The sequence below is a fragment of the Platalea leucorodia genome (assembly GCF_965183815.1).
Source record: "Platalea leucorodia genome assembly, chromosome: 5".
Classification (NCBI taxonomy): Eukaryota; Metazoa; Chordata; class Aves; order Pelecaniformes; family Threskiornithidae; genus Platalea; species Platalea leucorodia.
This window is the reverse complement of record NC_138827.1, coordinates 88252401-88270168: the sequence shown is the minus strand read 5'-3', so window position 1 is coordinate 88270168 and position 17768 is coordinate 88252401. Positions and strand designations below refer to the sequence as shown.

General features: G+C 42.2%; 2 protein-coding genes across 3 annotated transcripts in view; both read right to left on the bottom strand.

The window, feature by feature from the left end:
* The window catches only part of EPB41L5 (erythrocyte membrane protein band 4.1 like 5), a 58033-nt gene extending 41968 nt beyond the window's left edge, over positions 1 to 16065 (bottom strand). For both annotated transcript variants that reach the window (XM_082311999.1, XM_082312000.1), the window contains exons 1-3: positions 15993 to 16065; positions 13486 to 13670; positions 2888 to 2992 (exon numbers count right to left, since the gene is read on the bottom strand). In XM_082311999.1, the coding sequence (XP_082168125.1) occupies positions 2888 to 2992; positions 13486 to 13670; positions 15993 to 16011 (309 nt within the window). In that variant the 5' untranslated portion in view covers positions 16012 to 16065. The remainder of the gene's footprint in view (positions 1 to 2887; positions 2993 to 13485; positions 13671 to 15992) is intronic.
* Positions 16017 to 17768, bottom strand: part of PTPN4 (protein tyrosine phosphatase non-receptor type 4) — a 124196-nt gene continuing 122444 nt past the window's right edge. The window contains exon 27 of the mRNA XM_082311993.1: positions 16017 to 16090. Coding sequence (XP_082168119.1) covers positions 16073 to 16090 — 18 coding nt within the window. The 3' untranslated portion in view covers positions 16017 to 16072. The remainder of the gene's footprint in view (positions 16091 to 17768) is intronic.

Genomic DNA, 17768 nt, shown 5'->3' with positions numbered 1-17768 from the left:
GGACATGCTGCCTGTTCGTTGTCAGCCTGAATCAAAATTATTTAAATTAACAATAGCCTGTTCCCTTGGCTGCCAGACCAAGTCTGACATATGGTGGACAATCTTGCAAATAACTCCTTTTGCCATCTCCTGCCTCTTACCTGGATGGGGGGGGGGGGGTGGGGGATGTGTGTGTGTGGGCAGAATGTATTCCTAACCATCAGACTAGCAATGAACACAGAAATCACATGAAAACGACAATTCTTTCACTTCACCAGCTGTTTCAAGAACTTCTTTAAAGAAGCCAGTATCTGAATCCTAAAAACCAAAATGTCAGGAAGAGTTTGCATTATCTGGGTTCTCCCCACTCCCCAGTGCATGATAAGCTCAAGCACCTAACTACTAATCACTTCAGCAGCTCAAAAGAAGAAAAAAAGGCTATCCTTCAGTTGTACAAAATTAATCTATTGAAAACTCATAGTTAAAACAAGAGGGGGATTTTTCAATTTTTTATTTAACTACATGTTGCTAGTTTGCCAGTGTTTTTATATCATCAGGTGCAACTAGCTAGTAAGGCAATATACTTAGATTTAAATTGGGTAGCAGAAACATTATCTCTTTCAGAGCCAGAGGACAATTCCATCCACAGTAAGGGACTGGCACTGTTTATTTAACAGGTCTCCTGAATAATCTTTGACAAGTCACTTGATTAGTCTCTGCCTTTGTTTCCAGCTGCAGATTGGGTTTCTGCTAGAATGTGCCAGCTCCTCTTTGCAAAAATGGCTGCCATCACAAGAGTTCTTAAAGCAGTTTCTTAAAGCAATTATCTCTGGCTGTCATGTTCAGTTCTTCTGGCAAAATGCAATCTTTTCTGCTTTGTTATACAGAGCGTATCATTAAAGTCCAGTTTAAACAGATTGTTATCTCTACTCTGCCTCTTTTCAGTCGCACATAGTTAAGAAAAGGAAGCAAACTAAGTTTGCAATTTCTTGTACCTGGTAGATTGTGCAGTATCAAATACTCAGTCTGGTGCTGTCTGGACTGGAAGTAACAATTTGCTGGACAAAAGCAAGCCATGAGCCATTGCTGAGGCAGAAAAGATTAACTCTTATTTCCCCATTTCAAGATAAAATGACGTTATTTGCTAACAGAACAGTAAGAGGAAAAAGTTTACCATGCAGATAGTTTCACCAGTTATAGCTAACCCACTGTGAACTCTGATGAGATCCTAGAGGCACACGGAACTACTTCAGAAGCCACATGGTAGAAATTGAATTAGGATACCTAAAACATACAGATTATCTTTTTTCTGAAGCAAAAAGATAAATGCAATGGAGTCAATCACTATCAATACTCAACATCCTAGACTGCACATGCTTAACACAGCTAACATGATTTTTGTAAATATAAAATGGTATGCAATGGACTGTTTTCTGATTTCTGTTGGTAGGAAGTATGCATGGTTCTGAATGACATCCCTCCATTAGTGTAACGGTCTTTTATTCCTTAGTGTTAAATGTCTCTGGTCTGCAAGAGGTTTAAGACCACTTTCACTACTGGGAACTGCAGCCCAGTAGCAGCTAATCCCGCTAGCCATGAAGTTTGCTTCAGATGCTGAACACAAATTATTTTCTCCAAAGAGAATATTCTCTATAATTACAAGCTAAGCATAAAACTCACTCACAATAATTTTGAAAAGAAGCCATCAGGTTATAAGTGTGCTTTGGGGTGGATAACACCGTGTCGAAAGCTGGCAGCTTCTTTCAAAGATTCAAGCTTGAGGAGTTTTTTGCCATTGTACAATGCTGTAACAATTAAGATGTCACCTTCAAATTGTTCCGGACATAGACCCTCACAGAAGTGAAGGAATATATGTCATTGCCTCCATTTTGTATGCTGACCTCGAACAATTCAGGTATTTAGCTCAGCAGCAACTGCCTGTGCTTCCACTCTGCCATCTTAATCATGAAATAATTCTGAAGTGGACTTGAAACACAGAAGCAATTAAGTCACACAACTAACAAATAAGATTGACATACACAGTACGAAAACTCAGATCTCATTCTACCTGGGGATAAAGGAATACAGGTTTAAGTTACAGGGATGCAGGACAGAGACAAAAATCCACTCTTTGTCTAACGCCCCACTTAACTTGCAGGTATCCTTGCAGGGAGGATTAAGTACTTGGCCATAAGAAGTATCTACATAAAACTGCACAGCCCACAAGTGGAAGAACCGTGGTTCCTTCTGACAAACAATGCTCTGCTTCTGTTTTCACAAGCAGTCACGTTTTTACAAACACGCAACAAACTTTACAAACTCAGGCTTGCAAGAACCCTCTACTCAAACTGTCTGGTATATACAAAAACACCTATATCCTCCCAAAAATTTCTATTTGCAGGTCTGAGTTACAACTGATTGGAGCAAATCAAAGGCATAGCCCTCTTGCCAAGATTATTTCCCAAGCAGACATTAACAAGATGACTTCTGTTCATGAGAAAGTTGACGGCACTGGCAAAGGAAAACTTTCTGCCCTCTGCAGAACAATGAACGGCCAAGCCCACGCTCTAGTTTTGCCCCTTCCTTTCTGCATCAGCAGCATCAAGAATTTCTACATGACACGTCAGACTCTGGGGTCCTACTGGACCAGCCTGCCTAATGACAACAGAAGGTGTGACAGGAACAAGTGAAAGACAAGAAAGGAAGAGACAACAGCTTTGTAATATTTAAGAGTGCTCAAGGTGGAATTAAACTTGAGGTCACCTAAACTAACACACCACAGAGCTTCTGCACAAAACTCAACTCAAAAAAGGCAGCATTCTTATAGCGTCTCCGTCAATATTAAAATTTAACTTTTAGACTGTTGCTTAAGAAAAGGGGAAAAAAAAAAAAAAGAACAACTACTCACCGCCACTTGTGCGGAATCCATGAACCTTAATCCAAAGTAGTCGCTTTCTATAAGGTCCAGATGATACATGATCTGTTCAAACAGGAGCTGGCCTTTGGCCTTTTTCTGAAAATATAAAAGGATTTAGTACTTAGCAGGCAGATTTACTGTAGCATCTACCTTCTTCTAGGCATACTTTATATTGTAATTCCAGAAGTAAAAGAATCCCAAAATTAAGCTTCTGAAAATATGATGTGGAAATTATTTTTTTCTCTCCTAATTTTGATGCCTGTTTCTCTTAAAAGGCAAATGTACACTCCACAAGAAGCACACATAATATCCTTAAACGACTTGCATAATCTCCTTTTTTGGAAAATGTCAACATTGACTTGCACAACACAGAGTGTCAAAACGTCATTTTATCATTGTCCCTTTTAGGCTTTCCTTACTCACCGAAGTTCAACAGAACTCATAATATAGCTAGTACAATTGCAGTAACTAATGCACTGGAAATTTTTCAGAGCAAAGTACAGCAAATTGCTTACAAATTTACTACTGTTTGATATCTAGGCAATTCACCAGTTTTGAAGCAGGTAGGAAACCATATTGAATTAGGATATAGCATTCCATTAGCAAGTGCTTTTAACAACTGCCAGGAAACAGTCTGGGGCAAGCAACTTTAACAAATAGTACTTAGATAACACATTTGCAAAAGTAAGTTCATAAAACTCACTTGTAGGTGCAAAAAGCCACTGCATATGCTCATACATAATTCATGACAAAAACTTAGCTCTGGCCCCAAGAAAACATCATTTTTACAGTGATGATCTAAAAAATTAAACAGTTGTATTTAAAGACAGGGCACGTAAATAGCACTGGGCAGTTTCTACACAACATACATTTTTCATGATATGAACTCCTTTATAGTAATACATTGGAAGAAAAGCTTAACGGTAATACCCAATATGCCTAAATGTAATAAAAAGACATTAATAAATTAGTAGGTCAGAGTACAAGTCACAGTGTTGATAAGAAATATTTTTAAATGCAAAGAAATCCAGAAAGGATTTATGCTTACACTGCAAGCAGTTTAAGGATTTCTCTAATTCCATAATGCTATCATCTTGCAATCTTTTATCTTAATATTTATACATTCACAACTTGAGAAATGGGCTAACTTTCTAAGCATATTTTTTTAGTAAGCTACTAATTAGCAGATTTAGCCCACCTCTCAAAATTCTGGGCCAGCCAGCAGTCTTATTCTCGGAAATAATCTGGTTTCAACACCGAGTAATATCCATGTAAGTAAAGCAGTATGCATAATTTTTGCCACCTTCCTCTACCCTGATCTTCAAATATTTTATATTCAACTTTGCAATCATAAGCATTGATTTACTCGATGTGTTAGTTAAATCCAACATGACATTTCACAGCTCAAAGCAAAATCTCAGAAAAGTCTGTAAACTGAACCTGCCTAAGCAAGTTCTCCCACAGTTGTTTATTTCCAGGTATTGGGGAGGTAGGGGGGACGGAAGGCAATCAGACCAGCAGGCAACTTCACGTACACACAGCATCTACAAAACGTTGTGTAATGAAAATGCTGAGATGCAGACCTCACAACTTGTTCAGGGCAAGTTTTTTCTGTTGACGTCAAGAAAAAGTACTTGTCAGGCAATAGCACATTTATTAAACACCAGCAAAAGTCTCCTAACAGAAGCCTTAAGGCAAATCGCCTACATATAAAACCACACATTTCTTCCACTACTCGAGTCTGTAGCCTCTTTCTTGAAAGAGCAAGGCACTGAACTGTTGATAATTTCTCTCAGCACAGGATATCTTCTGCTTAAACAGTAAAATATACTAATAGAAGGGAAATCAATTCAGCGTTTGCAACAGCAAAACTAGAAAAATGTTTTATTTTGCATGAAGCTTCCTGCACCTGGTCAAAAACTAGAGGAAAATCCCTCCTTATTGGGCAGAACATTTTAGATCCTTCTCAATTCCTCAGTTAAGTCATCTCTTAAAACTGTAATTAACAGTTATCTCGGCCAAATTCCCTCCTGGGGATGGGCAATGGAGCACTTTAACTCGAGCCTGGAATTACTACATGTGCTGTTCTCAGACTACCAACAACCGAAACTTATTATTGTTCAAAATTCTGCAGCGTCAAATTAGTTTCAGAGCGTGTTCACCATGTCGGTAATCTCAGCAAAGGACTCAAAGATCGAGTGGACCCAGAATGACTAATGTGAAATAAAGTTCCTAAAGAATAGCATTGGAGCGGCTGTGGAAAGGTTTACAGGGCTACTGGTCGTTTTTTGACTTAAATCACCAAGGCTGTCAACATGGAATTAATTATTCAGTACTGTGCATGTGACTTAAACCATCAGTGGCTGTATTTGGTGCAAAAGTTTCACACATGCTTTAATGTTAAATTCAAATTCTTTCTTAAAGTCTTCCTCAAGTCCTTCCTCCTTATATTTAAACAAAGGGCAACAAAAAATATTGTTGCTTTGTAACCAGTCAATTTTTATGAAAATTGATTTCTTTGTAGTCAATAAAACGGTGATCGCAAGTGTTTTTGAAAGACATAGCAAAGACACACTTTTATTACATTTTCTGGTGAAAAACTACCTTAACTTTCTAATGGCAACATTCAATATAAATGACATTTTTATCCTGCTGGTACTCCGTGCTCCCCCCCCCCCCCCCCCGCCTTCTTTTCCTTGCAGCAGAGCTCAAGTTATTCTCAAAGGACAAATATTTTCAAGCTGCTTAATGGTTACCGATGAACTATTAACGACTCCACTCACAACCAGTTCAGCCAGTGGCTGGTCCTCCCTTCAGGGCACAAATTAAACTCCTCATGGGTTTGTAATTCTGTAAAACCCGACTACTCGATTTACACAGTCTGCTATACTCTGTAGGAAGCCACAGCAAACATCTCACAGCAGGAGAATCAACAACTGAACTTGGAAACATAAATAAAATATATCATTTATATAGGGCAGGTCATCTAGTGGTTTTGCCACACTTTGGAATGAGATAAAAGCATCTTTTGATCCCTTTGGCATGAATCGCACTCCCCCGCCCCTGAATGGAAGGGATGCTCTCAACTATGTCCTAATGACATCTCATGCTGCTCTTAATACCTGCAGTTGCTGGCTGAGTAGGTGTTACAAAGGCTGGACTTAACCCCGGTAGCTCAGCAGCAAGGCTGGGTAAAGCCAACTCTGGTGTCCACCTCGGCAGGCTGGTTTGTCCCGTCACCACGGGCATAAGGTGATACGGAGACATTCACCTTGGCTCAGGCATCTCAGTCACTGCCTAAAACTAGAGAGGCAGCGTTTATAGCCTGTTCTTGCGGTCTCAGAGGTAAAGGTTATTTCATGGACATGCATTCAAGAGCATAAGTCAGCAACTCAGTGCTCCACAACCTGCCTGCCTGATGCAAGGGCCATTTTCAGTACTGGCAGCAGCCAGCACAGACCGGCACTGGTGAAGCAACACAGGCTTGCAACAGCTGGGGATGAGACCCTTGTGCTGGGGAAGCACCCGCTGAATGGCTCACTTCTTAAGGCTTTTATCAGGTTTTTAATCACAGCGAAGTACTTCAAACTTCCAAAACTTGAAAAAAATACAACCAAAACGCCCACCTAATGAATTACTAACTAAAACGCTGATCAGAAAAGGATTTTTCTCCTCTTTATTTCTTTTCTTTGTGAAGACAAGGAGGTCCCTGTATAAGATGAAGTCTGAAAAAAGAGAGATGAATAGGCTTTACCTTCACGGGACGTATTATCCTTTGTGTCTTTGCAGCTGTACTTTTCTGCCAGGAGATTTCTTCCAATAATTATGCTAATATTGCTTACTAACAATAACTAACAGTAGTTACTGCCTTCAGTAGCTACTGAAGGGCAAAAACCTCCCTTCCTAGTTTTTGTCAGCTCATTAGGAGGGTTACCATTCATATTCATACCAGCTTCCTCAGAAAGACCCCATTTACACCACCCCCATCCACCCCTCCCCACCCAGAAGCTAGGGACTCCCGTTCAGGATTCACAGCTACGCAAGTTGCTAGCATGTCACCTACGCACGTTTGTAGACGTGTGGGAGCAGTAGATGAGCCTGTCCGGTTTTTTATGAAGTTAATCCCCCTTCTTCCAAATGACATGTTTTGAAAAAATAAGCCATGAGAAAGCTCCAACAGTGAGCTTTGAAGGAAAAAGATTTCATCTCAATATCATGAAAACAATATCTATAGTTAACACCATCAAGGTTTGCTGGAGAATTGGGAGGGTTAAACCCCCTTATCTTTACAAAGGCAGTGTGAGAAGTACACATTATTTGTATCATCCTGATCTTCTTATGGCTTTAAGTACTGAGCTACAAATGGAGTTGCTCCTCTCCTCAAACTCCAAGCATCAATCTTTCAAATAACTTTTCCAAACTCCCCAGTCAATTCTCTCCTTCATCTAAAGATGCCACTGGCAGCAAAGCACCAGTTCTGCTTCTCTCTCTGGTTTATCCCCAGCCTTTTACAACATACACCACATATTCTTGTACTGAGTAAAAAGCCCTGCAGGCTGGAAGGCTGCAGAGAGTAATTTCCACCTCCAGAGACAGAGCTTATCAATTCCTCTGTTTACTCAATCTCTCCCAAATATAGGAAGACAAGCATTCGGGATTAGACATTTTGTTCTGTTATTCTCTGGAGAAAGAAAAAGGCAACTCCCACAAATCTCTGTAAAGAATTGATGTCAATACCCATTATAACTGTATGTTTATTAGGATACTATACAGAAGGATTTTAATGTACTGTGCTCAGGCTTATTGACCCTATACATAAAAAGATAAAGATTCAAAACATTCATACTTGTCAGCTTGTTTTGACAGAAGTCAGAAGTTTTTCCTCTCCCAGAAAGTTTGTATCTTCTAATTACATATTTGATTTAATCCATTTCTGAATCTATCTCCTAATGTTCTTTCTGATATGGAATATATCTAAACTGCTTGTTCAGCATGAAGGTTTAGAGATTAAATACCTCCCCCCAGTATATTCTCAAATATTTTATATTATTTGGTGTTCCACCTGCAGGTTTCTTAGGAGCAGTCTGGTTAAGAGCATATGAGAGTCTCAGTTTTTGACTGAGCTCTTTACAGGGGCAGTTCAGTGGGAAAGCAGGGCTTCAGACAAAATTCGCTGTTACGCTGTGAGTTAGGAATGCTAAATCTTCAGGCAACTAAACCAGTCTGCAGCACCATCCCCAGAAACACTCGGCAGCACACTGCAGGCCAAACAAATCACTGATAGCAGCCGCAGTTCGCTTCCAGCTGCTCCCTTCCTCCCTTTCCAGCCGGGCCAGGGCATCCTGCATGGCAGCAAGCCTGAGACGCTCACCTGCCGCTAACCCAAAATGACTGGACTCCCAGCACGACTCAGCGCAGGCAGTCTGGGATGCTGCTGCTGCTACTATATGTGTCTTACATTCAGTCTCGGTATGCATTTAAATCTGGCACCCCAGGAAGCGCTGAATCAACCTGCACTACGGCTGGGCCCCCTTCCACCACACAGGCAGCACCTCTGCTTTGCAACACTCGGCTCAGGATTGATTCTTCCAGTTTCAGTCCCCTAAGGGTCTTTCAGTAGCTTAAGTAAATAGTCAAAAGCATTTCAATAGTTTAAGACCACATGAAAAAGAAGTTTTAATCCAAAACTTTATAGTCTTAACACACACACACACACACGTTTACTTACTCATTACTTTTGTTAGCTAAGCTTTGTTCTGAAAATTTAAAAGCCAGCCTTGAACACTAAGATTATTCATTTTATTCAAAGACTGATTTTCCAACATTTTTAGCATTACTGGATCGTCTTTTTAATCAGCATCTGTGCCACAGGCCGCATTCTATATTTCATATTTACAGCCACAAATATTCTACAAGCTTCTAAAAAAAATAGAGTGGATTACTGAGTAAAAACAACTATCACAATACATCTCTGATCTTGTAGTCGGATCAACGCCGATCATCTCCCTCCACACAAAAAGCCATCAGCACTCCTTAACAGTTTGCTGGCAACATTTTAGGCATTCCAGATAGATTTCTTAGTTTTATTTAAAATAATCACTACAAATACAGTCCTTCTTATCTTATTTTGTAAGCATTACTCCAAAACTGTAAACAGCTTAGCTAATTCTTGCTATTCCACAGAGCTCTTGGACTGGTTTATATAAGACCTTGTTTTAATGACACTTCATTATAATAAGGACTAAACCATCTCATTTTGCAATCTCCATACTAAATTTCATGCATGCATAAGTAAGAAATATTTTAAGATGAAAAACTACTCAGAGAGCGTCCATTCTCTTAATTCATGTGTTTCACCTTATATTACCAGGAAGCCTTTCCCTAAAAGTTAGGTTGCACATACAGAAACTGGAATACAATTAACGCTCTATTATCCATGAGAAGATTATGTAAATTGTGGGTTAAGCAGGGTCAGCGTTTTTTACCAAAACACCCTGGCTTCCACAAAGTACAGTGCTGCTTCTGTAAGACCCCACACTTACTATCTGTTGCTCTTGTAAGGCTGACCTTGTTCCCCGACAGAAAGCTATCCACAAATTTTAAAAAAGGTGCATATTCCAAGTGTATCCCTGTAATTTAATTTCCATTACTTATCTTACCATTTTTCCTTTATCCTTTCCTTTATTTTTCCTTTATCTAGGTTATATTTTCCTTCTCCCAATTATTACTCTGAATAGTGCAGAATTGACTATTTCTTCAACAAATGCTCTATTTTTACATCTTTTGATTTAAAAATCCTGTGGAGCCCTCCAGTACTCAAAACAGCACTTTATTTGAAATTCTTGACAAACATTTTTGTTCACAGGTGTTTCATAAGCTGCTGGTGACTGCAGCTAAAAACAGCTTTCAAGGTAAAACACTGCTGTAACGCCCTCCCCAACCTGTCTTTCCCCACAAACCATGACCACCAGAAGAGCCAGTATTTCAGCTGTTGAGGGTTTCCCGTGGGAGCCCAGATTGGTATGACTGAGCCGATGGGAGTCTTCAGGTACTAAACTGGGTCTGTTCAGGGCTTTAGAGCTTTTGGGAATTCCAGAGGTGCCGTGGGGGAAGATGGAGTTTAGTTTTGCATGGGAACGGGATTAAAAGTAAGATAGGGGATGTCAGCAAAACAGAGTTCTTGTCCTCTCACCACTCATACCACTAAGCAAACGCTCCACCCCGTGGATCTTAAACAATTAGAAGAAAAAACACAACCCGACTTTGGTCCAAAGATTAACTCAAGGTAAGTTAACAGTAAACCAGTGTGTTAACAGCAGCACAGTTAACAGACATCATACATTCTATAAAAACTTTTCATAGGTAGAAAAAATAACAATAAGCTTCTTAGTGTTTCACCGAGCACACAATAAGTCTATCAAAATCACTGAATGCATTTGGACAAACATAAAGCTTCAAAAAAGTGGTAACAGATGAGGAGAACTACCAGGTCAAAACACAACTTTAGAATCTGAGATGAAGGCGGGGAAAAAACCCTACACCTTTCAATCTACCCCAAAAGAACAGCGATAGCTCGCATGAAGTTCATGCCTCCCATTTTGAACATACCAAAGTGACAGTAAATAGTATACATAACACTGATATTCTTCAGTCATTGACATGGCTACAAAATAAGTAGATTCTTAAAAACAAGCAGTCTATGTACTGTGTAGGACTGTAGCTTTGATGAACAGCTCAAGTCATCCAATTTTGTAATTAAAAACAACAGAAGAAATAGAAAAGCAGACAAAGTGGCTTGACAGACACCATAGATAAGATCAGTGGACAAAAAGCAGAGTTACTGCTCAAATCCTGGCTCTGTGTTTAATAAATTAATCTCAACTACATCATTTACAACATGTCCCTTCTGTCTCATTGTCAATATTCATAAAAATGCCATTCTTTGCTGCTTAAGAAGAGTCTGAAACATGTTCGGCTTACATGACACTGTTCCCTGTGACTTTTTTTTTTTTTTTAAATTTAAACAGAAATTCAGCAATCTCAGATTCAAGTATATGAATGACTATAACTCCAGAATACTATTCTTTCAGTAGCAAATTCACTGTAAAGGTATAGCTCAATAAGCATTTTAAGCAAGCATAAACCTGATACTGCCTCTAAATACTTCTTCACCACATTTGGGGAGGCACATGGGGAACCAGATTGGAGAATTGCTCCAGCTGGAAACTAACATAAAATTATACCGATTATTTTCAGCCACACCATTTTCTTGACTTAGCTTACTGCCTGGCTGCCAAAAAAATGTTTCTTCTGCCAAGGGGTATGCGAAAACAAGGACAAATGCAATAATGAAAGCAACATCTTTTCTTCCTGTGGCAGCAACAACTTATGCCACTGTAAAGTATTTATGTAGCCGTGGATTAAAAAAGGTACGGCATTCATTCTTGCCAAAATAACTCTTTCTCTGGCTGTGAACTAACCTGTTTGTTAAGTGATTCAGTCTTAAGAAACACTTTCTGTTTGGTTTGTTTTTTGTCTTTTTGTTTTTTTTTAAATAAAACAATTTCACAGAACTTAGGTAGACAATGGGACTATGCACAACTGAACTGGCAGACCCGAGGGCACCTCTTTGAGATAACAAGAGTTCAATTTAAACCAAATCTACTGCCAACAAAGTAACAGAACCAGTCTTGGAAAAGGTGTTAGCTCAAAGAGGACAATGATTCTCAAGGAAAGTTTTTGTAAAAGAAAAAAAATCTCTCTATATATACACACACATGTATTTTTAATTTAGCTTTAGATTTTAGAAAGCAATGTTGTTTTGCCAGGATTTTGTACCCTCCACTTCATCCCCTGTCTCCCCCTGCCTTTTTTCTTTCCTCTTTAAGAGTCAGCTCCAAAATATGAACGATGCAAGTGGAGACACAAGAGCAAACACATTAAGGAGTTTGAAATGAAACATTTAATCTACTTTTAATTCATTGTATTTTAATCACCAAAGGAACTGGTACATGTCAGCAACTGATGACACACTAATTACTGCATCTAGCTATGTTGATTTAGCATATTTGTTTACTGTTACTCATAACTTAGATGTCCACAGACAAGGCTTTATGTTGGCTTATAAAGAAAAAAAGCAAGAGTAGAAAAAGTTTCCCGTAGAAATAAATAGTTACTACTGCACCCTGATCTAAGTTTTATAGTCCAGATGGCAGGTCATGACACCTCTTCAGGTTCAATTTATGCTCCTCAAAGCCTTAGAAATGTTGTTAGAGGCGCCAGGAATTTGCCTACAGAGCCAACTCCAGCTCCAAAGATTACTGCTCTGGTTATGTGGAGACACCAATTTAAACTTGAGTACTTTTTAAGTGTAACTCTTGCTGTAAAGTGTTTGTGGGCATTCCTGGCCTCAAATCAAACATCCTAGGCACTAAGCAGCACTGGATATGTTCATTACATTGTTTCAGAGATGTACAAATTAGTTTTACTACCCTCTATAAATGCCTATCTGTATAGTTCTTTCGCAAATAAAGATGCCAAACTGTTTCTTTAACTCTAGATTACTTGGGGTTCTGGATCTCACAGGAGTTATTTCCACTCACTATGTCAACAACACCGCTCAATGCTCTAACACGTTGAGCCTTCCTCAGGCTACCTAACGTTATAAACACTCTAGAATTGTGCTCAAAGAAAGGGAGGAAAGAAAAGCCATTTCAACAATGGCTGCTCTGCACACTCTTTCTAGCCAGCAGCTCCGATGTCAGCGCAACTGTTACTGCAGACGAAATCCTACGGAACTAGTCAGAAGGCCTCGCAGACCCACAGCTGCCTAACTCAGCTACGTGAGCACAAAACAAGTCACAAATAACTATAGCACATGATAATGGAAAAAGAGAACACATCGCTTCTATTGCTACTGTTCATCCTGTTGGCCAAAAACAGGTATATAATTAAGCAGATCAGAACAGACACGTGTATATTAAGGGAGCTTTAGAAATGTAAAACAGTGGCTAACACCTCACTCCCAACAAAGCACTATGCTATGAGACAATCCCTGCTATACAATCTGCCCTGAGGAAAGGAAGTAGAATTCTTCTCTTTCCCTCCCCTCTCAAGTTAGCGTTAAAAACTGCATCCATCTCTGACACAAAATCAAAACAAACAAAACCCAGGCAGAAACTACCGCTAGTACTTCTGCTCATCCCTCCTCTTCAACAGAATTACGCCAAGAGAATTACACCTTCCTTCTCAAGATGCATACATAGCTCACTGAAAAGAAAATCCAATTCATCCGAAACATTACCTGCTCGAAGTTAAGCCTTAGCACAACAATTAAATTAACATGCTAGAAAGTGTTCAATGTATAAGGCACAACGATATCTAACAAAACACTCTCTAGTTTCAGTGAATAACAAAGTTCACTATTCTTTCAATACCTTTTTATCACCAGGAACTTACTGGACGTCAAGTCACAGAGTTGGTTGCTACAACAAGTAGATATACCTTTACCTAACTTGTAAACAGCAAAGAGGACAATCAGATTGACACAAGCCAACGGTATTTAAAAAACTAACTCGCATCACTCGTACCGGTAAGTCCACGCTGACATCCGTTCCATCCAGCAGCGCTACTCGGCAAGTGATGATGGACTTTGCGTCCCCAGCTGCAGGGATGTGGGTTGCGGCTCTTTGGGCCTCTCTTAGCCGTTCCTTCTCTGCATGCTTACGCATAGACCGTCGTCCAAGGGTTCGACGGAAAAAGCTCAGCATCTTTGCTACGAAATCCAAGACAGAAAGAGAACCTGTTAATGTCAGTTTTTCACAGAAAAAAGAAAAATAATAGCCTGCATTTAAAGTTCTTTGAAAACGCCAGACCTTGATAAAGAACTCTTAGAGATTCAAACAAACGTTTCGCTTCTTTGGATTTAAACAGCCACAGTCTTTGACTACTTTGAAAAAACACTCAGCTCAAACATTGATGGTAGTTGGGGTGTTTTTTTGGGACAATCTGAAAGTACATTAGGGAAAAACCAGCGATCATGTAGATCTCATTCAGTTAATTGCAATCTTCCATTAATAAAAATGCTACTCCACTCTTCAACGAGACGGTGATGTTCTCTCGCAGCTGGAAAGCAACTGCGAACTCCGTACCACCAGCTGTTTCCTTGGCTGACATACTCCATCTCTCTCATCGAAAAAACGACCCTTCCCGCCCCACAACTTCGCTTGCAGAGCAGGGACTTTGGTGCCGAGCCTCTCAAGGGAAGGCTTCGCACAGGCAGCCGAGCGCCTTTTGGGCACGGCGGCTCCCGTCTCCCTGCGGCCACGGCGCGGCTCCCCGCCGGCCTCCCAGCCTCCCGCCGCCAGGGTCCCCGGCCGCCGCGGCAGCGCCGGCCCGGCAAACACCCGATGAGTCAGCCCTGAACCCCAACAACCGGCCGGGCTCCCCGGAGAGGAGAGCAGCCCAGCCCGCCGAAACCCGCCGCTGCCCGGCCGCCTCAGCGGGGGAGCGCCGGCGAGGAGCGGCCGCCCCCCCGCTCCAATCCCCCTCCCCAGGCCGCGCCGGCCGGGCGCCCCCGGCCCCCCCCGCCCTTACATAAGCCCCGAGACCGGCGTCCGCCCCAACCCCGGCCGGCGGCCCCGCTCCCGCCCCGCCTCCCCGGCGGCCTCGCCTCAGGGGTCGCGCCGCGCCCTCCTCGCCCCCAGCGCGGCGGCGGCCGCTCGGGCACCGGCGCGGCGCCGCCCACCCTCCGTGGCGCCGCTGGCGGCGATCGCAGCGGGCCCCCAGCGCCGCTCACCTGGCGGGCGGCCCCCGCGGCGGGAGCGGCGGAGCCGGGGGCGGCGGGAGCGCGTCCCCGCGGCAGCTCCTCAGGGCCCTGGGGGCGGCGAGGGAGCCCCCGGGAGGGGGCGGGCCTCCGAACATGGCGGAGCGATGTGGGAGGCCCTTAAACGGGCAACGACTCGCCCTCCATTTCCTCCCGCCCGCGCTCACTCACCTGGCGCCTTCCGCTGCTGCTCTCCCCTGCAGGGAGCGCTCCTCTTCGCGCCGCGGGGCCACCACCCCTTTAAAGGGGCGGGCCGCAGCGGAGAAGGGGCGCCCCCGCCCCCAGGCAGGTGGTTTCGCCCGGCGGAGCGCCGCCGCGGGGGGCGGCGCGGCCCATGTGCTGCCCGGGGAGGGGGGCCGCGACGGCGAGTCCGCGGCCGGGAACACCCTCGCCAACGGCCTGAGGGGAGAGGGGCCGGGGGCCGGCGGAGGAGGAGGGGGGCTGCTGTGCTGGGCGACGTGGTAAAACAAGGGCGATCAGGAAGCCCGCTAACGAAGCGTCAGTTCATTTTGAGGCTTCGGGAGGGCTTTCAAATTTTTTCGCGAAATTTCTGGAATTTTTGCTAACAGGTAGTGGAAGTTTCCCTCAGCTGGTCAGCCAGAACTGTAACGGGTCCTCAGCGGGCCAGCAGTAGCAAGAAGCCTCAGGCAAACGTGCTCTTAAACCATTAAGTTTGGAAGAAAATAGTCTCTAAACGCTGCCTAAAAGGATAACTGTAGCAACATACTAAGTAAAGCAGAACCATCTACAGACTAACACGGGTAGTATTTATACACCGAAATAAGATTATGACGACAAAATGCAGTTTGTAATCTAATGTCCTTAGGAAATACGAGGACAGTTGGTCAAAGTGATCTATGCTTCTAACATTTTTCTTACTTGTTGCTCCAGCCTAGGGGGAAAAGCCCTGCTCGCTGGCATTAGCCACAGCAATTACAAAGGGCTGCACTTCACTGTATTTTTTGAGTGCGTAAATATTTGTGTTCAAGCTGGTATTTGAGATCTCCGAATAGAAAACCTCAGGAAAGGCAATATAAACAGAAGGCAATATAAACTCTGCTTGCAAAGTACAGTGCTGGCTAGCAGAGAGACTGCTCCGGGTAAACGAGCTCCAGACTCCTTCAAAATCCCAGGATAACCGGGAATCCAGTCTATGTAACAGTCTGGGAAAGCGGAGGCTTTGGGCTGTTACTGGGCCCGCTTTTGCTAACGGTAATGCAGCATTTTCTACACTCAGCTACGAAACCTGGTGTGAGATAACCGGTCACTCACCTGCCGCGCAGAGCAACATGGAACGCCCGGCAGTCCCGTGCTATGGCAAGATCAGCTCCAGCGCCCGAATATACATCAAGTTATCTTGATGTCATTTGCTGAAATGGCAAAAAAAAAAAAAGCTGCCAGGTAATTGCCCAGTATTTGCTTACTAAGCAACAGGCTGGTTTTAATGTTAAATGTCAGTTATTTTGGCACCCCTGTGTTGACAACAGAGGAATCCTCCTGCCACAAGCAGAAGGAGCACGGCAAGCTTAGGGGAAAGCGGAGATTCAGGTTCATGCCTGGTTATTTACTCAGGAACACAAATCACAAAATGGGTGAGGATTTAGGTACTTTTTATCAGAGGAGCAGGGACTATGCTTGCTCCTGGTACCCAGAGGAAACATACAAAATCTTACTACAGAGGGGGAAAAAAAAAAAATCATTTATCTCAGAGGTTTTCAGATATCTGATGAATTCTCAGTGCAGATCAATTAACTGATCATTTGCACAACACGGATGCTTAGTTTTTAGCGGAGATCTCCATCACATAAATGATAGTCTCTTTGCCATTAAGTCTACACCAATTCACATTTCCCTATTGGACAAAGCATTCTGGAGAATAAACTACCTGATTCTTAGAGGCTGTCCCTAAATTTTCTGCCCATCTTAAACTATTTCCTCAAATTGAACTTCCTTCCACTCTTGTCACTCTCAAGCTCCCTTGTCGCCACCAAAAACTCCCTTATTCCCAGCTTCCTTCCACTCTTGTCACTCTCAAGCTCCCTTGTCGCCACCAAAAACTCCCTTATTCCCAGCTTCCTTTCTGTAGCTTCAGTGACACAAATGTTTTTGCTCATTTTTGCTCTTCCTGCTTCACACCAGCCTCTTGCTACTCTTCATATAATTGCAGTCTACTCCTTCCTCGCTATTTGCTACTCGGATACAGTCCAAGTATATGCACATGCAACAATTGTGGTACCTGTGACTTGTCTTCTATCCAGTCTTCCTATTCCAGTTTAAACAAATCTCTTCCTACTTCCTATCTCTTCTTACTTCTGTTTCTCTCCTTGAATGCTTTCCCAGTAGTTTATCTTTTTGTACTTCAAATCCAAACACCTTGTCCTCACTTTGAAGTCCTAAATTAATCAGTCAAATTAAGAACATATGGGTCTGTCTCTCTTCTTAGACTCTTAGCCCTCTTGAGATTTTTGTCTTGCCTCCTAAATCCTTTCATCTTCTTTTTCTACTTTTGCTTTTAATATCTCCTCACTTTTTGGCAGCACACATTTCATCACAAACTTCCATCCGGAATTCTTGTTCTTCACACCAGTATTCCTCATGCCCCCGGTTCTGTGATCAGACTATAATCTCTATTGAACACTGTCTTCAAAACGCTCACTGTATAAATGATAAATAAAGAGTTACTCTTCCATTAACGCAAAAACTGCAGTGTGTATTTTCAGGCAAAAAACTTTGGCTGATACTGTCACGCTGCTTCTGTAGCCAAGCAATTTCATTCCTGATAATTTAGCATCCTCTTCCAGCGCTCAGTCCATAGGTGTGTATTTATGGCATACAATGTCAAAAAGTAAAACACAAGATCAACATTATCTGGCATCAGAAGTGTAATAAAAGTAGCATAGCAAAACCATGTGTACAGTAACAAGAAAATCGCAAAAAAATTAAACTTTAAATTACTAAAGCACATCTTTATTTTGCAATTAAACAATTAAGATCCACAAGTAAGCTATATATGTATTTTCAAGTCTGTACCTAGACAACTATTTGTCA